This window comes from Pelobates fuscus, chromosome 5 (assembly GCF_036172605.1).
Source record: "Pelobates fuscus isolate aPelFus1 chromosome 5, aPelFus1.pri, whole genome shotgun sequence".
Classification (NCBI taxonomy): domain Eukaryota; kingdom Metazoa; phylum Chordata; class Amphibia; order Anura; family Pelobatidae; genus Pelobates; species Pelobates fuscus.
Window position 1 is genome coordinate 293,342,330 of NC_086321.1, and position 27,500 is coordinate 293,369,829.

At 37.5% G+C, this 27,500-nt stretch overlaps 1 protein-coding gene across 1 annotated transcript in view; it reads right to left on the reverse strand.

The window, feature by feature from the left end:
- Window positions 1–27,500, reverse strand: part of KCNN1 (potassium calcium-activated channel subfamily N member 1) — a 111,364-nt gene that overhangs the window by 61,059 nt on the left and 22,805 nt on the right. Inside the window, exon 4 of the mRNA XM_063457322.1 lies at window positions 24,311–24,729. Within this exon, the coding sequence (XP_063313392.1) occupies window positions 24,311–24,729 (419 nt within the window). The remainder of the gene's footprint in view (window positions 1–24,310; window positions 24,730–27,500) is intronic.

Below are 27,500 nucleotides of genomic sequence, written 5' to 3' on the forward strand. Positions count from 1 at the left end.
ATTGAGACGTTTCTCTCACTTATATCAAGATGATTGTAGTGTCAAATAACTTTCATAAACATTTGTTGGATAACAACTCCTATAATCTCCAGTCAGATGTTTTTATAAGAATAATGTTATACCATACAGCAGCATCAGCTGTCCTCTCCTGATAAACACAATGGAACAATGTTTTCCAATTGCAGTCCTTAAGCTCCTCCTAGCAGTGCAGCAAGGAGGATATCTCTTGCCAAAGTTTACTGCACAACTATTCATACAATAATTAGATGTCTGAGAAGCCAAAACTTTAAATATTGTGATATATAAAAAGCAGCTTGCAACTACAGCAAACATGTATACTACAGCATTGACACATTTATTACAATACTAGATATCATATCTATTCAAGGGAGTACAACATATTATGAACTGTATATTGACTGGTGCATGCAAATTAGGTCTCCCGTGCCAGATGATGTTAGAGGAGTTGGAGCATTGAACCAGTGCCGAGGAAGATCGGCACTGGAATCGGGTGAGTAAAGAAAGGGTTTTTAACTCTTTATTGGCAGTGGGAGGAGGGGGCGAAGGCCAGAGGGCACTATAGTGTTAGGAATACAGATTTGTATTCTTAAGACTCTTCAAAAATTCCTTTAACCCCTTAAGGACACATGACATGTGTGACATGTCATGATTCCCTTTTATTCCAGAAGTTTGGTCCTTAAGGGCTTAAAACCCTTTTGTCTCTCTCCCCACTTTCTAAAAAAACTCCTTACGTCTATCTCCCCATCTACTTACACCAACTTTGTTTCTTTAAAGCCAGACTATAGAAATATGGATAGAAAAATGGAATGAAGCTGTGTTTGTGCTGTTATGATTACCTACTACCCAGTAAAAAATTGATAAAAGCATTGGCACAGGTAAATACATTTTATAATTCTATTTTCAGTTCACTAAAATATATTGACGATGATCATGCCCACAAACTGCAGCAATTCACCAGTGCTTTATTAAAGCTGCTCTAGACATAAAGACCAAGATGTCCCAGCATTTCAAGTGGCCAAAAAAAGAACACTCTTTGACGTAGGGGTCTGAGCGTTGGTAAGTTCTAAAACCTCCTGGAGCTTAAGCCTATATTAAAATGCAATAACCCATCCATAAAGGTTGCATTCAAAGCTGATTTTCAATGTCATCCTTTTGTAGCATTACTTACCTAGTCCTCAGGCTGCACACGACGAACATCGGGGCAGATTGCGCGGGCAGTGCAGTACATTAATTTAAAGTTAACAATGTTGCTCACGGTCCAAGTGCATTTTTAAAGGGGAACTGAACATCTAGGCGAATGTCCCTATTCCCCTTAGTCCTGTAATGTAAAACATTTCAGTTTTTGAGAGAAACTAAAGAGTGCTTCTAGTGGCTGTCTACCATACATCCACTAGAGGCACATCCCAACGTTTACCAGGGTCTGTATTGTTTAAATGACACAGGATGTCTTCACACTCTGCATGAGCACATCAAGTATCAGTGAAATCCCCACTGAATCAATGCTTTCCTATGGTGAGGGCCTAATGCACATGCAGTGCACGTGGTTCATGCAAATTAGGTCTCCCGTGCCAGATGATGTTAGAGGAGTTGGAGCATTGAACCAGTGCCGAGGAAGATCGGCACTGGAATCGGGTGAGTAAAGGGTTTTTAACTCTTTATTGGCCGTGGGAGGAGGGGGCGAAGGCCAGAGGGCACTATAGTGTTAGTAATACAGATTTGTATTCTTAAGACTCTTCAAAAATTCCTTTAAAACCCTTTTGTCTCTCTCCCCACTTTCTAAAAAACTCCTTACGTCTATCTCCCCATCTACTTACACCAATTTTGTTTCTTTAAAGCCAGACTATAGAAATATGGATAGAAAAATGGAGCTGTGTTTGTGCTGTTATGATTACCTACTACCCAGTAAAAAAAATTATAAAAGCATTGGCACAGGTAAATACATTTTATAATTCTATTTTCAGTTCACTAAATGTTTGTGTTTTCAGTGAATAAACCTGTATGGTGTAGATTTATAAAGGCAAAACGGTTGCTTTTATTGGTAAAATGCTAAAAGGTCCAGCAGCCACCATGAAAACCAATATAATTTTTCTGAACACTTTGCACACAGAACAGCACTTATTTTGCCTTGATAAAACTTATCCATACAGATTTATTCACTAAACACAAAAATTTTGTGAATTGAATTAAGAACACGGCACAAAAAAAGTTGAATAAACACTAACAATAGGTACAACAGGACATGAAAATCATCATGGATGTTGTAGTTCTACAACATCTGGGGATTTACCTTTTGGGCACCCTTGGAATACAAGCATGTATTCCTAACATCTAGGTGATTTATTCTCTATTTAGTTTCAGGGCACCCTTAAAGAAACACAAACCAGTATTCCTCATGCTATAGTGCCCCTGTCCATAGTTAGTGCCCCCTACTGCCATAAAAATAAATGTTTTTGCCCACATTTTTCTGCATCTCCTGTAATGTCACTGAGGATTCCTTGCTTCCTCCTCCGATGGCCATTCCAATGCTCCTCATAGAGATGCGTTGGGGACCTGATACACATTCATTACCTCTCATAGTAAGGCACTGAATTTGAAGCTTTCCTATGAGCTGCAGCATCACGTGATCGAGTTTTACTGAGTCAATGCTGTGGAAGCACCTTTAGTGACTGTCTGAAAGGTGTTTGTAACCTTGCATGTAAACATTTTCGCATGTAAAATGTTTTACATTGCAGAGTTCAAATGATAGGACAACTGCACATGTACTGGTATGGGTTGGTGGCCCATTAATTAAGTAAAAGAAAGCCTCATTACTAACTTGCAGTACCCCAACGTGTCTAGATCCCTGGCTGAGAACATTATTGCTGATAATCTCCGTCAATCCAATGCTTCCTCATGGGGAATATGCACAATCAGCATTGCACATATTAGCAGCTCCTTATATATCCAGGAAGGGAATCTAATCATTGTCTAAGTTAAAGCCACTAGAGGTTGCCTTAAGGACACTGCCTTGCAGTGTTTACAATCATCAGTCTGCAGTGAAATGTTTTTTGCACCAAAACCACTACATTAAAAATCCACTGTCTGGGGATTTATCATCTCAGAACTGCATAATTTGTAAAGACCCTGATGGTGAGTGGCCAGGGTGGCAGGCCAAGGTAAGTTTAACTTACCTGAACCTGTCACTAGCTAGCTGGTCTTTGTCTGCTCCTCGCATTATGGTCAGAGGCGTAACTAGAAACCACGGGGCCCCGGTGCAAAAATTGCTCTAGGGCCCGCCCTATACGTCCTTGCCCATGTCTGCACATGCTGACAAACAGATACACATGCATACACACACATTCAGGCACACATACATGTAGAAACATACATACATACAGACACACACATACACACAAATACACATACACACATACATACATACACACAGACACACAAACACAGACACACACATACAGAGACATACATACAGACACACATACACTAACACACACACATGCAAAATGTTTAAGTCACCCTCCTGTTTCTTACCTTTTAGGTGCAGGAGGGTGACTTTCCCTGGGGTCCAGTGGCTCAGGCTGATGGGAGTCAGAGTTCCCACTCTGACTCTTTCCACCCGCGCGGCTTTTGGTGGTTGCTAGGAGGAGTCACTTCCTCCCAGCGTCTGACATCATCACAGGGGTCCCAGTCGTGCTGTTTATGTGCCGCAGCGCTGACCATGCCCCCTGGAAATTAATTTCCATCGGGTGGCCCTAACAACACCGCGCAGGCCGGGACCTCAACACATGGTTGGCGGCCACCTTGGTCGCAGGAGTCCGCAGGGCAGCCGGGCCCCCTGGAGTGACGGGCCCAGTCACAGCTGCGACCACGGTAGTTCCGCCACTGATTGTGGTCTAAGGAAGATCCTGCTGGACCTCAGGATTCTCGTTAGATAGAGACACTTCTAGACAGTAGTAGCTCTACCCAGTGTCTAGAAGTTTCAGGCACAGGAAAAATACCTTCATTGTCTCAGTTTATCGTTTGACTGGGTTGAATTAACAGTGAAATTCCAACACAGCCAGTATGAATATTTCATAAAGTTTTTTTTAAATACTCATTTTGCGGGCAGGGGTGAATGAGGGGGATTGACAATGCTGCTTTAAGCTGGAGTGGTTCTGGTGCTTAGATTGTCCCTTTCAACAACAGCTAAATTCACTAAATAAGCGCTCCACTATGCTGTTGATTTTGTAGCTAAATCCCTATACATCCTACTGGAAAAATGCACATTTGTTATATTGAATTACACTGAAACCTTAAAGAACAAATATCAAACAACAATCAAATTAAAAAAGGACAATGACACATGATATAAAATGTACAATTATAATTTCTACAAGTAAAATGCATGTGTCATTTAAAAGAACAATTCACATATCAGAAATTAACCTCAAAACGTCCATAGATATGCATCTGGCATAACATATTATCAAAGTTTAATACATTGTATACACTGCCCCATCTCCTGCTAAGGCCAATCACAGGGTAAAGTATGCATGCTCAGGGTGAGCCTTTTTTACTGGCAAGGTGCGGTTGCTATGGTGACAACTTACACAGCATGTGTTTGTGTGCTTTATCAGCGAGTGGCTAATCTGCAAGTGGTTGGTATCTTTGCGAGCAGACTTTATTGGCGGTCAAAAAATAGCGACAGGGTTGGAAACCTGACGTTAAATAGTAGCTTCTACTAGCTACCAGCTGTTGTTGAAAGCGACCGCTTATGGTAGCTATTTACAGGCAAGGTTGGAGATTAGTCCCTTAGTCGGGCTGCTTTCTAAATAGAATCTAAAATCTAAATCAGGACAGTGGTTCTGAATTTAGCAGTGACAATGCTACAGCCATATTGATAATAGAATGCCCTACATGCAAACACATAAAATAGATTTTACAATCCCTAAATACATACTGTAACATGAATATAATAATAATAATAATAATATAATGTCAGTTATATATTGTCTATGAACCTACCAACAATATTTAAGAATCAGAGACACTAATACTGTTGGTGTTCGTGATAACCAACAAATACATTTTATAGGCTTAGCATCCTTAAAGTATGTAAAGAATGTATGTTCTAGCTTACTTTTTTTTACATTTTTGCCAGATGAATGATGTAGAATTAGTGTGCCAATATGATGGTAGTGACATTATTGCTTGTTGTCAGGCTAAGGTCTTGACAACATACTATCATCTGCAAAATACAGTACACACTGTATTACAGTCTTATGTGATGTGTGCCTATGAGAGCCTTATTAGAATATTCATTGATCCGATACCACAAAAGGTATCTTCCACAATGATACATAAATTATAATGTGCTGGGGTTACAAAATTGAAGTCCACTTTTGGTAATAACAGTACATGGGCTAAAACAGATTCTGAGTCTAGGTTCAAAAAGATCAAACAAGCAGGGAGAAAAGAGGGAAAATGAACAAATTGTGCATAAATACATTTTAAACATTGTACTTTGATTTTTTTTTAATTTTCACTTATTTCAGACATTTAAGTTGGTGTGCACTTGGGAAATAGTGACCATAATATGGTATAATTTGAGATGAACTCAACAAAATTAATTTATATGGGCTATACAAAAATTTAATTTTAAAAAGGCTAAATTCAATAGGATAGAATCTTTTCAGCTAAGAAATTATTACTGGCAAAAGCTCCGAGGGTAAATGGAAGGTCTTTAACCCCTTATGGACACATGACATGTGTGACATGTCATGATTCCCTTTTATTCCTGAAGTTTGGTCCTTAAGGGGTTAAACAAATTCTACAGTAGTATATTTCTCAACACTCAACATTTTGAAACAAATATTATTATTATTATTATTTTGATATTTATATAGCGCCATCAAATTCCGCTGCGCTTTACAATGGGTGGACGAACAGACATGTAGTTGTAACCAGACAAGTTGGACACACAGGAACAGAGAAGTTGAGGGCCCTCCTCAATGAGCTTACATGCTAGAGGGAGTGGGGTAAAATGACACAAAAAGGTAATGATAATATTAGACTAGTGACAGTTGCAGAAGAGGAATCAGTCAGGAGCTATTAACAATTTAATTTATACGCTTTTATGAAGAAGAAGCACATTAAAACCAACACGACTTAGCACAAGGGTCAGTCAAATATTAAAAGATAAGAAAAGGGCATTCAAAATTTTTTAATCAGAGAGGTCAATTGCATTCTATAACAAATACAAGCTTGCCAATAGGGTTTGTAAAAGAGCGAGTAGATGGGCTTAACTTGAAAATTAAAAGCTCATAGCAATAAAGGATAAGACCAACCCCTAAAAGTTTGTTTATGCATGTTAATGCCAAAAGGGTTAAGAGTGAAAGCATTGATCCATTGGAAAGTTAGATGGGTGAGTTAATCAAGGAGTATCAGGACGAAATTCTATATGATAATCTTTCTTCAATCTGGAGGGAAGAAGAATCTAGAACAAGATTTGTAGATTTGCAAATTGCTGTTACAAAAGCCTTAGAGAAAATGGGTGATTGGTTAACACAGAACAAGGAAGGACAACCCCAGATGTTGTGAACTACATCTCTCATAATGCTCTTACAGCCGTAATACTGACAAAGCATCATGTAAGATGCAGTCCAAAATATATGGAGTGCCAAAGGTTGCCTATCCCTGACACAGGATAAAGTGCTTCAGAAATGAAATAAAGTTAATATAAACAAATCCCTAGGGCAAGATGGTATTCCCACACGTGTGCTTAGGGAGCTTAGTAAAAAGGTGCCTCAGAGGGGATATTATAGCACCATACAAATATATACAGGGTCAATAAAACTACTATGTGCTAACCTGTTCATTAGTAGGAATATAAACAAACAAGAAGTCACTCATTGAGACTGGAATAAAGACATTTTTACTTACAGCAGAGGAAAGGTTTCTTTACAGTAAGAACAATAAAGATGTTGAATTCTCTGCCTAAAGAGGTTGTGTTATCAGATATAATTGAATGCTATCCTAGCAACCTACTTTTCCAACCTACCCTTACCTTTTTTGTCACTATACCCAACTCCCTCTAGCATGTAAGCTCAGTGAGCAGGGCCCTCAATCCCTCTGTTCCTGTGTGTCCAACTCGTCTGGTTACAAATACGTGTTTGTTAGTCCACTCGTTGCACAGTGCTACGGAACTTGCTGGTGCTTTATAAATAATAATAATAATTCTAATAATTCTAGTAATAATATGTATGTGAGCAGGGTTTGATCCAATGAGATATCTGATTGCAATTATGTAGTCAAGAAGGACTTGACTCCATAATGGCATTGATGACTCCCTTTCTGTGGCATAATTTGAAATGGCTACTAATTGTTTATTTTTTTGCCTTCTTTTGGATCAACAATATAAAAGAATGGGCTTCATGGTTAAATGTTATGGACTTTACAATGTTTTCAACCTAGACAACTATGTAACTATGTAAGACCAGATCATATCAAAGATCTTCCACATTGACCTTGACATAGTTTCTATATGGACTTCACATTGTGCATGGCAGAATTACGCTTAAAAAGGAAAATCTGTTCCAAAAGTGTTGGAAGCAATGTCTTTGCATTCTGTAGCATGAGAAGTTAGGAGCTTATTTGTCCATGAAATAAAGCCCTGACCTTTGTTTCTGTACCTTACAGTTGTCATTATGCAGCCTGCCAATCACGGCTTCATACACTGACTGATAGTTAAGTGTGTTTCATCATGTCAGAAAATATATTTACACTATTTTTCAGTGCAATGGTGACAAACGTTACATTAGTCTAGTCATGGGAGAACTGACAACTTTTGGCCAAGAATGGCTTTTCTTGTTCTTGTGCATGATGGTCTTACTCACATGGAGCATTTAATAAATGGATTTGAGAGATGGAAGCTAGATGAGTTGTGAGGTGTGACATTATATATCTTTGCAATATAAATCATCAATCATCAATATGATCTGTCCAGCAGAGCCTTCACGGAGATCTCTACATGCGTAACAGATGCAGACTGTTTCCCGATGACAATTGTTGTGTTTTGAATATCATAAGCACTGTTTCATCTCATTCTGCAAAAAAAATCTACATTTTACATACTTATAACAGCATGGCAAACTGGTCAACCTCAGGTAGTGCAGTCGATTGGGAACTATCCCAGTGGTACAATTTAGACTTGGACAACATTGAGACTGTGAACCATGACCCAAAGTACAAATCTACACAGTATTGGGCTAGCATAGACTCAGCACTAAACTAACCATATGCAAGCTGTAATCTGCCAACAAAGAAATCATACTCCTACTCATAATTAAAGGGACACTATAGTCACCAGAACAATTACAGCTTATTTAATTTTTTCTGGTGAGTATAATCATTACCTTCAGGCTTTTTGCTGTAAACACTGTCTTTTAAGAAAAAAAATGCAGTGTTTACATTACAGCCTAGTGATAACTTTACTGGCCACTCCTCAAATGGCTGTTTGACCCTTCCTGGGTCATGGCTGCCTAAAATGCATCCAAACATTCAGTATCTCCACCCTCTGCATGCAGACACTGAACTTTCCTCATAGAGATTCACTGATTCAATTTATCTATATTAGGAGATGCTGATTGGCCAGTGCTGTGTTTGAATCATGCTGGCTCTGCCCCTGATCTGCCTCTTTGTCAATCTCAGCCAATCCTATGGGGAAGCACTATGATTGGATCAGGCTACCACTTCTGATGATGTCAGCAGACAGATTGTTTTTCTGAGGCAGACAGGGCAGAGCCAACAGCTTCAGGCTTGAATACAGTAAGATTTTTACTATATTTATGGAGGCATGAGGGGCCCAGGGGGGTTTTAACACTATAGGGTCAGGAATACATGTTTGTGTTCCTGACCCTATAGTGATCCTTTAAATCCACATGAAGGAGGTTGTAACCCTCAAAACTTGTCTTGTAATTTTGGATGCAATTGTACCCTGCACCCTTGCCAGAACTCCCATTACACCAGCTGATGGTTGACCTGATTACTTGGCCATAGAAACTTATTTTGTAAGGCTCTTGATGAACAGTTTGTGTGCTGACATTGCAAGAATAGGGTTGGAATGCAGTTGTGTTTGTTGCTTCTAAGGACAGTTCATATTTACATGCAATGTGCTTTAGAACGTGGCACTCCAACTCTTGGAACTTGTACTGCTTATAACTTTGCAGTTGTACTGCTGTATAGCTTTTTTAGGAGATGATTATTCTTCATCATGCTGGGCAGGTATTGTAGATGCAGCCAGGTAGTACCTCTTGAATTTCAACTGGAATTATTTAATACAATATACTATCAAAAACAACTCAATACTTCCAGGCAGCTCTTTCAATCTATGAGGATATAATGAAAAAATCATAACCACCCAAAAAAATGACAACTTTAGAGGGTGGAAACTTGATGAATTCACATGTTTGAACATTATCATCCTTTAACTTTCAACCATGTAAATCCAACAAAGTTCCACCTCTAAAGTTGCAAAAAAGTCACTGAGCTCTGCAGCAGAAGACGTTATGTTTATAACAATAATGGCCATAATATACGGAGGGCCCTGGTGCTAGAATTTATTTGAGCTCTCTCTATAACAAAGGTGGCCAAAAAGAAGATCCCCATCTGTCGAACTCCCACAATGTTATGCCATCTGGAGATTTACAATTTGCCCATCTTCACAGGGTTGTATTTGTGGGCAATGTTTCTACATTTAAATGTAAGCATGTTTATGTACAGAACATATGTGTGCATGTAGGAGTGTATTTATATGCATGGTTGCCATGCTGTTGGAATACTTGTGTGTAGTGTTTACGTTTGAATACGGGGTGTGTTTATATGTAGTGTTGGTTTTTAAATGCAGCTGTACATTTGTGTGCAGTATTGGTGTTTGAATGAAGGGGTGTGTTTGTAAATAATATTGGAGTTTGAATTAAGGGGTGTGTTTGTATGTAATGTTTGTGTTTGATTGGATGGTTGTTTGCATGTTGTATAGGAGTTTGATTACTGGGATGCATACACACATTCACTGCCACATGCATACATAAAAACACATACACACACACTGACACATGCACAGATACACACACTGAACACACTGAAATGTACATAGACCCTGACTCACAAATACACACACTGACTCATACACACAAACTCAGATACACACACTGACACATACACACACCTTGACACACAGGTACACATAAACACAGATACACAACACACACTGACTCATATATACAAAAAATGACACAAACACATACCTTCACACACAGATACACACTGAAACATACACACATAGTTACACTTACACTGACACACAGATACACACATACACAAACTGACACACATAGATACATCATATTATATATTTGTAGTCACCCTCTGCTGAACCGGTGGTAGTTCTGCAGTTGATATATAATGTATATGTACGGGCGCTTAATTTTAGACACTAGTCAGCATTGGGCTCCCTTCTCACAAATGAATGGCATGCATTGTGTTCATTATATGGCCAAGCTGTGCCTTCACAACCCTTTATACTGTGCCTTGTGTAAAGATTTAAGAAATGTAATTTAAAAAACAACATTTGGTGGTTGCATATCTATTTACTCCTTTTGCTTTGAAACTACTAAGGTAATTTTACCAGCTTTGTCACTATTTTTTAGTGGCCACCCAGGAGTTACCTTGTCCCTAGTGAAAGCCAGACAATAAGTAGTGACTAATATGTCCCATAAGTCTCCATGGAAGCAATTAACTGCTAATTAGCCACTGGATGTAAGAGTTAAACTAACTATCAAAACTTAAAGGGAAACTCCAAACTCTTAGAACACTAAAGCTTTCTAAAAGGGACACTATAGTCACCAGAACAGCTACAGCTTAATGCAGTTGTTCTGGTGTCTATATTTTGTCTTTGCAGGGTTTTTCAATATAAAGGTGCCTTTTTAGAAAAAGTGCAGTATTTGCATTACTGTCTAGTAACACCTCTAGAAGCAGTAACGCAGAGGGCCACTAGAGATGCTTCCTGTGTCACACTGTGCAGCACTGGTGTCCAGCATCTCCACACTCTGCATGGAAATGCTTTACACTCCCCATATGGATGCATTGATTCAATACATCTCTATGTGGAGATGCTGATTGGTGCAGCACGATGTTTTGCGCAATAGCCTCCCATGCTTTCTTATGTGAATGTATTGGATTGGCTGCGATCATCAAGTTTGATAATCTCAGCCATGGAGGCATCGTGATACAGGGCTAACCACGGTGAGACCGGCAGCGTGTGGGAGAAAAGGTGAGTAAAAACACCTTTATACTACAGAGAGAGGTTGCTGTGCAGCTAAATAGTAAATATTTTACCACTATTGTGTTAGGAATACATGTTTGTGCAAAGAGTGTGTCTTTTTTAGATTTTATTTTACAAAAAGTGCAGATTTCAATAGATATTGCCACTTTTGTAAATTAAAGAGACACTATAGTCACCAGACCACTTCAGCTCATTAAAGTGGTCTGGGTGCAGTGTCCCTGCACCCCTTAGTCCTGCAATGTAAATCATTGCATTTTTAGAGAAACTGCAATAATTACCTTGCAGGACTAAGACTGCCTCTAGTGGCTGTCAATCACAAAAGCAACTAGAGGCACTTCCTGGATTGCCTAAGTGATGCTGAATGTCTTCACGCTCTGCATGATGACATCCAGCATTAGTGAAATCCCCACAGGAAAGCAGGCAATACTTTCCTAATGGAATGCTCTAATGCGCTTGCTACTCCCGCCGCACATTAGCCCCCCGTCAGATGACATGGATGGACCCAGTGCTGAGGCATAGAAACAGGTAAGTGACTAAAGGTTTTTTTAACCCTTCACATGCCTTGGGGGCAAGGGAGTGGGTATCAGAGGACACTAAAGATTTGTTTTTCTAACACTATAGAATCCCTTCAAGCTTGTTACACCACCATGGCTTTCAATCAGCCAGTCCTGTTACTTTCTGGTTGCTTATTTTAGCGTAGCTAATCTCAAGAGGAAAGCAATTGCTCAGAGCATCTGCCTTACAAAGACTTCTCATTGAACTGCATTGGGAAGTCTGTGATTGGAGAGCCACATAAAGTGGGCTGGGTTAGTAAGGGAGGGCTTACAAATATTTTTTCAAGCTGTTTTTATATATACCCCCAATGAAAAAAATGCATGATTAAAATGCATGAGGCAATATCTACTAAACAGTGGAGTGTCCCTTTAACACAAGCCTCTTGCCTGGTGCAAAGAAGTTATCAATAGATATTTCCTTTTACATCCTATAGGAAAACACATGCTAGCTATATGGCATTCCATGGAAACCCCAAAGTTCATATGAAAGCATATCAAACAAAGAAAAAAAAAAGGCCAGACGTTATACAAAACATAATATTTATATAACAAGTAAAATTCTGTGTCACTGAAATGAAGAATTCACTATCAGAAAGTTCACTATCTCAATAGTTACATAGATGGGTTTTTCACTAAAGTGAGAATTAAAAGAGAATTTCAAATTTAAGGCCAGTGTTGCCAAACTGAAAGCATAGGTGGCTTAGAGGATTTTTCCAGTTTGTATATTTTGACCTTAAATTTTAAATACACTTTAAATTCACTTTGAATTCTCACTTTAGTTAATAATCATGATAGTTTACAATGTTCCTTCCCCTTGATAAGACCAATCACAGTGTGATATATGGATAATCAGGGTGAACCTTTTTCACTGACAAGGTGTGGTTGTTATTGTGGCAACACATAACTAGCTAATCTGTGCGTGGTTGGTATCTTTGTAAGCAGCTGGTAAAAAAAAATTAGTGACAATCTTGGAAACCAGCTGGTAACTAATAACCACTACTGTTATTAACAGGCAAAGCTTATGGTACCCATTTCCTTACAAGTTTGGAAATTAGCTCTAAATACATTCCGGTGTAAATAACTGCCTTCAGAAGTGATGTAATTAGTTAAATAGAATCCATCTGTTTCTGGAAAGCACCAGAATTCGTTACCAAGGATATCTAAACAAGCAGTGTAATGAAAAATCGCAGTATCATGAAAATCAAATGTCAATCATATATCAAAACAAGTTCAGGATAGAACGTCATAAAGTACCACCAATTAGGGTTTGGTTGTAAGAAATACTATATCTGAAAAATTTAAAATCATCTAGACCATGGTTTCATTTTGTTTTTTTTTTATGTAATAAAATATGGTAATATCGACAATTTGATTAACAGGACCCTAAAAATAAGTGACTGGGTAAGAAGGGCATTGCTTAGAGAAGCCATCTAGAGGTCAATAGTAAGTTTGAATGATCTGAAAACATCCACAGCTGAAATGGGAGGACCTGCTTATTTGACAACTATTGCTCCTCAAAGTTGGCTTTGTTGAAATGTTGCATCAAAATAATGAGATATCAATGTGATCAAACTAGCTAACCTCACATTTAATTACTGTCCTCTTAGTATCTGTCCCCTTTCAACTTAGTACTCTGAAGTTGACTTAGAATACTATATAGAAAAAAAGGGGACAGTAATTGTGTGAGACAAAGACATGACGGCAACTAACCTGACATGTATCTCTTACTGAACTAGCTGCATACCTACACTATATTATTTCCAATCAAGAATACATTGATTGGCTAGAGAGGACATGCTATGCCTCAGAAAACTTCTAAACATTTTTGTTTGATTTAATCAAAATTACAGAAAATTACAAACTTACAAATGTACAAATATGAGACCAATTGCAATTTAGTGCAATTTATAATTACTCAGTCATTGCTCAGACTATCCAACTGAAAATATGACGACATAAAAGTTGCTCTTCATCAATGGTCCCCATCAAACTTGGCAGAGCTTGTGCAATTCTCCCAAGAGGAATCATCAGGTAGGATTCAAATGTTTAAATCAGGATGAGACTTACACCAAAAGACTCATAACTGCATTTTCAGTCAAGAGTGGTTCTATCTAGTATTGACTCACAAAAGTAAATATTTAGACAAACAGCAAACATCTGTTCAAATGAAAGCAGCATTTCATGGAGCTAACATCTTAATGAAATGCACATAAAGACTGTGTTGGAATTTCACTGAAGATATAATAAGGCAAAGTAGAGACTGTTTTGTCTTGTGGTATCATAAGGTGGAGCATCCACCACCAGGTTTTGTCATTTGCAACAGCAGTCACTAGTGACATCTGTGGAAGTCAGGAACTGTCTTGCTCATTATGAGGCATTATCTATGGCGGTACCCACAGTCTCACGGGATCCTCCAAAGACAGAGTTATACACTTGCGCATGTGCAGCACTGACATGGGCTCCTGGTGGATGAAGCAACAGGAGCTGAAGATCAAAGATGGAGGTGATATCACCATCACGGCCTTTACAAAGCCCCCAAAGCTGGTTGAGTCTTTAATTCGAGTTTGTGACAAAATGTCAAAACATCCAAAGTGGATGAATATATATTAAAGGCACTGTGTTTTATATGCGTTGGACATAGTCCACACAGTTATATTTCATATTCATACAAAGTGGCCTTAACAGTTTCATTATCATTATGTATTATATTTTTATAATCATGCATATCATGGGATTTACGATACATCCATAATGTTTTAATGGGCATAGCAGACAACAGATAAATACAGAATTTCGGAAAAAATATTTTTTGTATTTTTTAATGCAGTGTGAAAACAATTATTTCCCAGCAGTTCCTACAAAATTAGAACTTCAATGTAAAACCTTACAGATTGTTAAAGTGTCAGCCTTGAATAGGGATGGCAACAATTTACATAAATGAAGCATATTTACTTATAATTATTTTAACGGGACAGGTGATTTTATATTTTGACTTTAATTTTATATGCATTTATTCTATGTTTAATGCTACATTGTAAATAATTACACATGATTCGTTTGCTGAGTAAGCAGATTCTATCATAGGAGATAGAGTAAGAGTAAATTAAGTAATTAACCAAATTGAGCCTTTTCTGATAACCCGCATCTAGGTCATCTCTACACTTTAGATGAGACCCAGCACTGTCTTAGCCTGTACTGCTTGAAATCATGAATGCAGTCCAATTTAGATTAAAAAAAACAAGCTCTATCATAGTATATATATTGTTGTAAAGATGATATGTATGTTAATCAGAAATCATAAGATCTCTATAGAACCCAGAAATGTTTAAGGATTTACCAATAGACTACAATCATAAACTCAATCTACTTTAGAAAGAGCCCTAGCACCATGGCCAGCAGGTAATTTTGATGGTCCTATCAATTTCTGAGCTGGCCCTGATAATCTAAAGATGCATCATCTTGGACCTGAGGGAGGTCTTGTGTGTAAATACTTCATAAAAAGATATTTAGTTCTTTCCAAACAACTGCAGCAAACCCTAAATCTTTGAATGGGGTCTGAGTGGTCGTGCATTTAGGAAAAGCCTGGCGTTCAGTTGCTGTTAAACTCACAGTTTCTCCCTAGGAGCAGCGTTAAACATTAGAAAGAGGGGAGACAACGGCAGGTTAAGGAGCATGTAACAGACTAGGGTGGAGTGGGTAGTCATAGAGGGCATGGGAAGTGTGAGGTTAGCCGGGTTAAGGTATCGCCACAGAGTGGTAGGGCAGGAGGAGGGTAACAGAGGGGTTAGAAAGGAAATAGCACTGAAACATGACAAAGGAAACATCTACCCCCACTTGAGGGGGTGGACTTCATTGCAATGGGTTTCTGAAGACACTGTCACCCCTTCCTGTCTGAAGAGACCCGTAGGTGAGTGGCAGCTGCAGAGCCTTCTCGTTCTTTAACCCCTTCTGTGCCAGAGGAGCCAGCAACTCCATCCTTATAATCCACATATGTACAAATAAAAACATCAGTGGTGTTGAATGGGTAATTTTGCGTTTGGAACAGAGGAAAAAGATGGAGCCTTAGTGGACATGTTTGGGGAGGCAATTTCTTGATTCTGTATCAGTGACAAAGGTAACAGAAGATGGGGTCCATCACTGAGCAGAGTCAGAAAAGCTGACAATACACTGCTGCTATGGCTGCGGTAAAATGCAGCATTAGACGAGAAAAGCCAACATTCAGGTTCAGATTATAAAAGACAGTGCTGAAAAGGACATTCAAGCCCTTTCTATTACGGGCAATTAAAGCATAAAAAAACCTCATGGTGGAATGTGTCTATATATCATTTATGACACAGTTTAGTGTCTATGGCTACTGGTCTTTAGTTGAAACAATTGTCTATGTATGGATAAATTTAATATTAAAATGTTTAGAAAACTGCATCACTTTTGACATTACAATGTCACCCTGCATCGCAATATCTATAACTCCATATTCCAAAATAAGCTATAGGTGATTAAGGCTCATACAAAACTTTGTCATGTTGGGGCTGCTCATCCCCTAAAATATCGAGACTTCCACTTACACCGTACTGAGTTGATGTTATTTCTTTATACCTCATAATTTTCTTCTCTTTATCTCAGGGTTATTTACCAAAGTGAGAATTCCAAGTGAATTTAAAATCAGCAAAACTAAAAGGACAGGTGACAGAATTTTTCAAGTTCAGATGCTGTGACCTTAAATTAGAAAGTCACTTTGAATTCACTTTGAATTTTCACTTTAGTAAATTACCCTAACTGTGTCATCAGGATGCAGGGTGATTATGCCAAAATGTGTTTGTACATTATTTCTCTTAAACCACATGCACCCCAAGGATCCATATTTATCAGTGAAATGGCCAGACCCATATTTCCAATATGGCACCTGTCTGAAACTCCACTTTTTCAGTAGAGACTAGATGGGACATAATAAAATAAGTCAAATCAAGTAAACTCTAACTAGAGGTCTGCTGTGAAAGAGGGGGCACTATCATTTGTGTTTATATTTTTTGGAACTAAGATGTAGTTCATCAAATGCTGGCTTTTGGTGTCCAACAAACAGGGTTTTGAATTGTCTTCCTTAATTCTAACCATGTGTTATGCATGTTTTAATTCAGAAGTATATGAGGGAAGAGATTCAACTGTTTGGAGAGATTCAACTGTTTCTAATAACATTTCTTGTAGAACCCCTTGATAACGTGCTTGCCTAAAACACCCATCAATTTAACTTTAATAGGTTTTAGCCTTTCTTAGTACAAGCCAATCAATCTACAGTTAAAGTGTAACGGTTAACACATCAGTCTAACCACCAAGTATATAAGTTCATTAATATAGGGTAAAATATTAACACTTGTGTAAATGATAGAAAACAGCAGAATATCCAGTCAGCCTGCCTCCCCAACTTGTTGCATTAACATCTAATTATTTCAAAGTGTTGAGATGACAAGGAAAGAGAAAAAGTTATGGGCCATGATATACATCTCTGTTTCATGACAATAAGGTGCATTCGAGGTACAGCTTAGCATTTATAATGTACTGATGGTGTAATACTCTGTGGCAAAAGTAAGCATTTATTATATAGGTTGCTACACATATGAATATATATTAATACATCAAATATTAATGTATATCTGCACAGATTTATTGGGGTTATGTATAAAAAGTGTTGGGTTTGTTTTCACATTTGTGTCATTTTCATTTGAATGCACCAAATTAATACATCTTTCCATATATTTTGTTCCTCTTGGATTTTCAGCTTATTTAAAAAAAAAAAAATATATATATATATATTACTATTGATTACATTCATAAAATGAAAACAAAAAAATAGCAATATCACTAAGAAAAAAAATTCTCAATCTTTAGGATTTTTATACATTAACCCCTTAAGGACACATGACATGTGTGACATGTCATGATTCCCTTTTATGCCAGAAGTTTGGTCCTTAAGGGGTTAAACAAAAAAGAAGAATGTGAAAATTGCTATACTGTCACAGAAAGCTCACCAATTGGCCAAAGGTAGAAAAATGTGCTGGAAAGAAAAAGCACACTTTGCACTCTTTTTTTATACATTGAAAATGACACATTTGTGAAAAAAAACAAGAAAAAAAAACAACCAAAGTGTAACTGGAAAATAAAATAATGGAATTGGCACAGTCAGGAATATTTAAGGAAATAAATGGGGTAAATAGGAAAAAGGCCACACAAACAGGTACAATTTGAACATAACACTCTTTATACATATACTACATTGAGCAGATCTCAAAATTGTCACCCTCCACTAACCATTGGTAAGTGAAAATGTACCCCTGACGAGTAGAAATTTACCCCTGGGGAGTGTGCTAAAGACTCTCCAAACATTAAGTGGCGAGTAACTTTTAGGCATGGCAGGTAGCTAAACACATCAAATGTTTAGCCTGTATTATATTTTAGTACAATATTTAATTGCTGCCACTATTCCATAGCCTCGATGTCAACGCATAAAGACACTGCATTAATACATCTTTCACCAAATGTTACAAGTACTTTGATGTAATTCTTTTTATGCATAGTTCATGCACATGGGGGACGTATACATAATTACAAAATAATAAGGGACAATTCTGTAAAACAGAAGATTGCCACCTAGTGAATGTCAATGGTTACAAAGTAACATGATACCAAATCTACACATTTCTTTTTTTTTTTTTTTTTTTACAAAATACCACCTACCCAAGTGTGTGATTCTCCTGTCTACACCTCAATGTTGAGCTCAATAAACAAATAATGTTGATCGAAAACCTTCTATGGAGTATTGTGCCTTTGATCCGCAATGATATACCCCAGAGGTAAATAATTACCATCAAAGCTAATAATAACATTGTCGTAGGTAATGCTGCACACTTGGACTTGGAGTCTTCAAGACTCACTGGATTTTTGACAATCATTTATTTATAAAAGGTGGATTAAGAAAGTGCATTTTTAATTGCATATTAATTATTGAATAAACCTGGATATTGCCAATGTGAATTATGATTGTGATACAATTAATCAAATACACCTTTGTTACTCATAAAAAGAGTCAAATGTGTCTCAAATATGTTGATCTGCATACCCAAAGATATCAACACTTTTGTATCTTTGCTCGCCTTTTAAAGAATTCCTGTACATTATGCTCTATGTCTTTTATATACAGTTATTACAACCTTTAGATTAGGTCAATATGCTATTGTCTCTGTGTTGATAAGGTTTTGCCTCAACATAATATGAACACAGAATGTGGACGTCAGGTAAAAACAAATTGGCTCAGTGACTTTGCTTTTTGTCTGCGTTAAAAGCACAGATTTCATCTGTGAAACAACAAATGGCTAAAGAATTGCATTTAGTATGTGATTTCAAGGTCAGTGCTCAGAGACTTATCAACCTCACAGATTTTCAGGCTCTCATCACATAAGCACAGATTGGCCAATAAAAAAGCATTAATTTGTGCTAATGAAGGCACCATATGTGGCAATATGTGTGTAACCTGAAAACCTGCACTGGGTATCCTACTGAAATGTCAAGGTCGAAATGTCATGCAATCATTATAGTGTAGTCAAAATTTTTATTTTGTTAAGATACTGAATTAACTAGAGCACACTACAGTTTCTATTGTTTTTAATGTTGTGGTAAGGGCTTGTTCTGCACTCAGAATGCTGCCCCCTCTAACACTCATCATTCTTAACCAGTTGAAGCCTGGAAGGTGTTACCACAGTCCACATTATATGAAATCTGAGTGCAGGGTATATGGATACACTGTTTTTTTTTTTTGTTTTTTTTTAAAGACATGCAACTTTAAGAGACGCTGTAGACACCATAACTGCTTGATCTCATTGAAGTGGTTATAGTGTTTGGAGTCCCCTGGCACTGTCTGTCCATTCAGCATTAAACTGCTTTGAATGCTTGATTCTAAACAAGAATCCCCAGCAGCCCATCCCCTCTGTGCTGCTTTTGCTAATGAGGAAACATGAGCAGTAGCAGGTAGATGAGATTGGCTAGCAGTGTCATCTGAACAAATTCAGCCTATCACAGTGCCATTGCAGGTATGAACTGGTATGGCTACAAGGAAGTCTGTAATCGTTGTCTTAGCCACAACTCCTGTAGGGGTAGTGCTATGACAAGCCAGGGACTAATTCAGTATTAAACCTGGAAATGGTTTGGAAATGGCTTTACAATGAATGGAGGGACAGTGCCAGGGAACCCCAGGCTCTATAACCAATCCAATTAGATGAAATGGTTATAGTGCCTATAGTGTCACTTTAAGAAATCGTGCAGAAGCAGGGTTGCACTCTGATGAATACAGAACAATTTTAATGTTGTTGTTATAATCACATGGTAATAGAATGCAGCATTTCATCAACATTTCAAAATACATCTAAATATTAATGTAGAAAATATGTAACAAAGGATCTGAAGGATTAATGGGATTAATGTAAAGAACTAATTAGGCCCTATCTCTAGTTGATAAAGTCTCTCTTGCTTTGAATAACTAAGGGTGGAGAGATGATTCTGATCTTCTGATCTAACCCTGCACTGGGGGATGAGCCAAAAGTCTGTGCCTTAGTCATCATAGACCTCTCTTCTCTCTCTTTCTCTCCTACATCTGAAAAACATACTCCCAACCTTCTGTCTTAAGATAGCTAATGCAATAAGTAAACATAGCAGAAAGATGTATCCAATCCGGTGTACACACCTCAAGCACCTCTACCTCTATCATAAGCACACTATCATAAGCATGGGTTTACTAGGACTACTGCACTATTGCACTGGCAATGACCCTTATTGGCATACCAATGTTAAGCAGTCATTTCACAATAGCTAGAGCTTCAGTGTCCATAGGCTGCCTATGCAGTCACATTAGATAAGTCTTAGCTTTGCATTCCAGTTGGATTGCCTCAATTATTTTTAGCTATATTTGGCCTTTGGAAACTGTTATCAGTATTTCCCTTTATCTAGTGCCTTTCTAAGACAGTGACAAACATCTCCAGTCCTCATAAAATAAATGGAAGGCCAACAAAATATTTAACTTTTTATTTTTTTAAACATAAATTCCACTGAACCCAATCACTGCCAGAAAAGTGCCTACATGAGTATTACTTTAAAAAAAAATGTATTTGCTTTGCAAAATGAATTTTGAACACAAAGCCTCACTTACCAACATTTTTAATCCAGCAAATATCACACGCTTGTAGAAGAGCACATTTCTGTACCAGAATTTCATTCTATCAATTTAATATCTACAAATGGGCTGAAAATGACAGCCTCCTCCTTCCAAACAGTAAAGGATTCAAAGGTCATGCCATTCCTACAATCAAGGAGGGGGATGAATGAATGGCATCTCAAATATCCCTATTTGCATTATACAGATTTATGCAGATTGCTATATGGGAAGGTAGTCATCCTTAATCTGGGAACATAAAATGCAAATTTCAATTAGATCCCTGAATGACTCCTATGTTTAGGTCACCCTGTGCCCACTGTAGGTGCAGGGTGTGTGTAATGTATGTGTATTATGTATTTATTGTTAATTGTTTGTGTGCTCTCCTGTCCTGCTGATGCTTGCTACCAACTAGGAGGATGTGGTTATGGAGCCTCTATAGCACCCTCTGTTGGTTGCAGCAACAGCTATATGCACTACCTGAATAACAAGGCTTTCCAATTTGCATATTCGGGTAGATTTGCATATTGCTAATTCTGCAGGCAGGAGAGATATTTTGTATTAATTATTATCTTCCCCACCCACTTATAAATATGTAATTGTGTTATAATAAGTTGCTGTATGTTGTCTGCTATGATTTTGTTATTTGTGTTTGATTTAAGTTATCACAGTAATCTACATGTAATGAGTCTATGGGCTAGTCTCGAGAAAAAATGTTCCTTTAGGAACTTTGTGGATTTTTAGGGATCCTAGTGACAGTCTTCTGATCTGGTTGCAGGATCCCTCTAGCTCTGGAATAAATCAAGAGAGCTAAGCCTGGGACCTGCAAATCCATTTGTAGAGGCAATAACTATAAGCAGAGCTGCAGAGGAGACAGTACCTACCTGGAAGAAGAGATACTGCCTGGTTGGGTTCCAGAAGGACCCCAGGCAGCTGGGGCAGAAGCATTCCAGGGCCCCTGCAAGTGGCTAGGAAGCAGATTTGGCGGAAGTACCCAGCCGATGTACAGGGAGCTCCGTCATTCTATACAAATTGTTTGAATACCTTTATTTTAGATCTAAAGTACTAGTATTTTACTAGTGCCACTGTCCTCTGCCCCCAACTTCTTGTTGGTGGATGAGCCCGAGGAGCTAACCGCACCCCCAACTGAAGCACTGGCATTGGGACAGAGTGCAGCTGGCCTCTGTCCCCAACTACCAAAAGATTATATTTGTCCTGTATTGGTGGAGGGGACTTTAGTCTCCACCACTGTAATCCTTGGAAGCTGGGCAGTCGGCTCTGATCCCCAACCCCCTAGCATGGGGTCCTCAGCCACTTAGACATCTCCCCAGCAGCAGTTGGTCCAGTTAACAGTAACCTATACCTATAATTGTTGGTTTATCATCGGTTTATGTTGTTGCTAAGCACCCCATGTTATAAATAAGCTGTATGCTAATATTATTTTTATAAAAAAGTACTTGGTAGCGACCAAAGCTAGTGAATACCTACGTTGTTATTCATACTTAAATATAAAATGTGCTGTCTATACATAGCCATGTATCTGTCCTACGCTGATTGTTTATAATGTGCTTGATTCAGCTATCGTGGCGTCTCAAGCTTGTTTGTCATTTTTTGCACGTGAAAAAAAAGAATTAAAAAAAAAAAAAAAAAGTACTTGGTAGTAAGAAGGTTAATATGTTAATGGCCTCTAAACAGCCCAATTAACTTTGCATCTCTATTAACACACCTGAAAAAATTCATTCTATTTTCCTTTAAGTTAATATACAGAAGTAATTATTTGGTTTAAATAGTTTAATAACTGAATTAGTGGATTATTTGTAAACAAGTGCACTACTAATGTGATTTATGGGTCTCGATTTCAGCAGTGTTTTTTTTGTTTTGTTTTTTTAAAACAGGTATTTCGGAAAAGTCCAGTTTAGTGCATCAATCTATTTCCAAAATAAAATATTTATTCTTATATGTATGCCATTTATAATTTCTAATTATGTTATATACATTGCAACATGTAATGCTGGAAATGGATCCTGTACCACAAACACCATTCAATTGTAGCAATGATGGCCAGGGGTCAGTTACTAAAAGACCAACACATTCGCGATTTACTAAACTTTGAATTTTTGCTAATTAAATTTAGAATGGCAAAACCAAGGGAAAATAGCCAAGGTCTAACTATGGCTAAATTGCTGCTTTTTTCCATTTGGATTAAATTTGAGAAATGTGAATGACTCTGACATTTTGTAAACCAATCTGAATTTGAAAAGAGTAAATGATATACATTGGTACCACATTGGGATAATGACAGAAATACAAATATTTGGCGTTGAGAATTGGAGTTGTCTACCCTGGCTCTGAAAGAGTGTTCTGATCAATTTCTAAATAATGTAAAATCAATAATTTGCTAAGTTATCAATACTTTAAAATTACATACAATTACAAATACGTGTTGGGATATTTAGTGTCAAATTCACATGTATCAAGCAAAACTCGAGCAATTCAAGGGCGAAATACAAATGTGGGACAACCAACAGAAATGGTATAGTAAATGCCATAGTGACTGCTCCCAATTAAGCTCTCTTCCTCTGAACCTCAACAACATTTCCCCCAAATTCCAGGTTTGCAATAGCTTGCATAAGCATTTTTATTATTGTGGCAATGTTTTATTTTACTTTTTTTTTCATTTTTCACAATTAATAATACAGGGCCTGACGTAATGTAAGAAACTCCTGTTACTAAAATATTATTTAGTGGTTGTACTTGTAACATTTAGGATCATGAATGACATTTTAAAAGAAGTCCACATTGACCTGTCGCTCTGTTTGAATTAGCAATGATGTCAAATGGTCTATGCAAAATAGACATTAAGCATATAAACACAGGTGCAGTGAGCATTCATATATACATATCTCATGTACCCAGATAACAGTTAATGTAATCACAGGGGGGATAATCCAAGAAGAGATGAAAATAACTAAGTGATCAAATATAGAGGGAAAGCATCAGTAATTAAAAAAAAAATCTGTTTCTTGTAATTATTTTTAATTTGGTATATTTTTTGATATCTTCAGCACACAGGTATTACAACATTCAGACTATAGTTTTTAAGCAAAGTGTAGCTGAATTAAAATAGGAAACCATGCAACACATGCTGAACATATAATTTTCCTTTATTTCTCATAGTAAATAAAGCCAGCAGGTTTAAAGCTAAAGAACATTTGGGGCACTCACCTCTCACACACTCGGACTGTCCATGCTGCAATGATCCAGGAAGAGATACTGAAAACTAAGAGCACAGTGCCTGGACAGATGGTCATAAGAGTCTTCATCACAAAGCGAGTATTGAAGTTGATCTTGTTCAGGGCTCCAATGCTCCTGGAGGAAGCATCCGTGAAAAGCTTGCTATGAAGAAGCATCACTCGTCCAATCAAGTAGAGCCTCAGAAACATGGGTATGGAGAGAATGATGTCTATGTCAGCATTGGCCACAGAGGTGGTGTAGAAGAAGGCCAAACGAGCCGTCCATGTGAAAGAGTACTGTCCAGGGATGGGGTGAATGGCACACACAGTCAGCTCCAGGGTGATGAAAAATATTCTTTCGTAAGTCATGGCTATTCTCCAATCATCCGCTCCATTATCCACCATGAAAAGCTGAGAGATGGAAAAAAATGTGTGGGTTGATTTAAAGACAAAAATAGGAGAGTACCAGGACAAACATGTATCTCAGTTACTAATATTCCAGGCATAATCACTAAGGGAAAACTGATGGTAATTCTAAATTAATTCTAAGTGAATTTCAAAATTTAGCCCCAAATAGCCAAATTAGAAGTATACTTCTATGTGGATTCCTATTACTTGACAATATTTTTTTATATTCGTATAGTTTTTAAATTGGGGCATTAGAGATTGGGCGGTTATTTTTAAATTGTTTGTTGATCAAAGAAGCAGATCACATGTTCCACTCTTATTTTGTGTCTACCTTCTTTCCTGCCTTTTTTGACTTCACTTACTTCCATTAGCCTTGTTGACACTGGAAAAACAAATGAAAATCACATTACAATACATCGGCTACTGTTTTGGCTAGTGTATCTGATGTATCTAGGACACCTTTTCATTGATGTATCTATCAATCTGGTATTCCCAATTTCCTGTCAGATTATTGAACTGACAAAGGCCCTAAGGGGTCGAAACGTTGCCTTTTGGTTCCTGGTTCTAATAAAATTGCCTTTGCTTTGGAATTCGTTGGAGTGCCTGGATTATTTTCTACATTTAAAATTTCATATTTGGTCCTTCTTGGTACTGGGACTTGTCCATTGGAGCACCCTGGATTCCATGACAAAGGGTTGAGTGCACTTCCACTATCTATATAAGATTATTGAACTGAAGCTGACAATTGCAAAGATTTAGTCGTGCTCAAAATACAAGTAACACTCAAAGTAACTTTAAAAATAAATATATTTTTTAGGTCAGATCTGCTCCTTTATCTGTTTAGTTGAAGGAGCACTATAATGTTTGGAATACAAAGTTGTACTCCTAACACTATAGCAACCATCTCACCCCCATGCAATATTTATGGTTAAGTAACCCTTTCAACAGTTACCTGATTCTAGCACCGATATCAAGCGCCACTTAGACATTAGTCATTCCCCATTGACTTAATGCTTTCCTATGGGGATTCTGAAAATGCTGGACATCCTCAAGTCACACTTCATAAATGGCAGGAAATGCCTCTTGTGGCTGTCTGGTAGACAGCCACTAGAGGCAGTCTTAACACTGCAATGTAAACATTGCAGTTTCTCTAAAACTGCAATGTTTTACATTGCAGGATTAAGGGAACAGGGACAACGAGATGAAGTAGTCTGGATGCCTATAGTGTCCCTTTAAAAAAAAAAAAAAAAGCAATTGAAATAAAATATCATCCAGCATCGAGACAGTCTTCTTTCAGCAGCTTGATCTGTCTTTTGTGAGATCATTAATATTGATAATCTCTGTTCAATCTGATGCTTCTCATAGAGAAGGCTCATGTATGTCAATTGTCTTGAACAGTCAATTCACTGCTTCTCTATGCCAACAATTTGCCAAGTTCAGTATCATCATGCCATGCATGATCGTGTTAAACATGAAGGTATTTTAAAAGTGAAGGATCTTAAGTGGCAGCAGCTCAAGTGATTGCCTCCTTGACAGCCTCACGAGGCATGTTCTTGGCAAAATATAAATATTGCAATTTTTCCAGAAAAGGCAATGTTCTATGTTGTCAGAAAAAAAAGGACTAGCATCTATGCAGCATGTCTAGAATGTCCCTTTAAGTAAAATATGCAGGATTGCATATTTGAGGCCTGTAATATATAAAAAGTTTACAACAGTGTGTATTTTTATTTTTAACATCAACTCAAAGTCTCAATTGTAAGCTACGTGAGACATCGAGGAGTCTCATTGTGAAGTATATGTATGGCAACTTCAACCAATTTGCACCAGGCAATCTAACCAATGTTACTTAACTCTAAAATAAATGCCACACTGTGACAGAATGAATGTATGAAAGACAGAGTCTTCCCTTCATATTAACTTAGTTCATGGTCTCTCACCTTCAGATCCCTGAGCTCTTATCCGCAATCTTCTCAGAAGCTTTGAAACATGGAGTTTATCTTTCTCACCTTTCAAAATGTCATTATATATATATGGTGTGAACAAGAGTTATGAAAGCCCTACACCATACAATGTATGTCAGACAGCCAAGCTTTCATGTCTACTCAAATGTGGGAAAACCCATTTCTGTCAGGCAAGTCAAACCTTAATACCTCCCGACTGCCCCTGTTTAAAAGAGAAAGTCCCTATTTTGGATCCCAAACAATCAGCCCAGTATTCTATCCTAGGAGCTTCATAGTGTTGATGTGCCTGAGTGTATAACAGAGCTCCACAGCAATAAACCTCACAGTAATATATATTTAAACTACAATGCATGTGTTTAGAAAGCAGTCTGTGTAAAGAAGATATTTTATTTTTGTTGCTTAAATTGTTACCTAAATTTCTCAGAATAGCCTCACACTTGGCTATACCTCTACTTACACCCCTAGAATTGAAGTGTCCCTTTTTGTCTGTTTAAAATGTTTGGGAGGTTTGAATCTTCAAGTGCATTAAATTTAGCTTTAATATACTTAAGTAATAAATTAATAATAAAGAATAAAAATCTAATTAATAATAATATAGACATATCTGTAGTATTTGTTTTTTACCGTAGTGCAGAAAACTTTTCAACTTCCAGTGAACCAGTATTAAATGCAAAAAAGATTACAAAGGGTTGTTTATATCAGGCGATTCTTAAGTATGGTTGACTGGTTTGCAAGTACGTATGTTACAAACCAATCAAATGTTCCTTATGATTTTTTCATTGCTACAAATTTAGCAATCACCATAGAAACCAC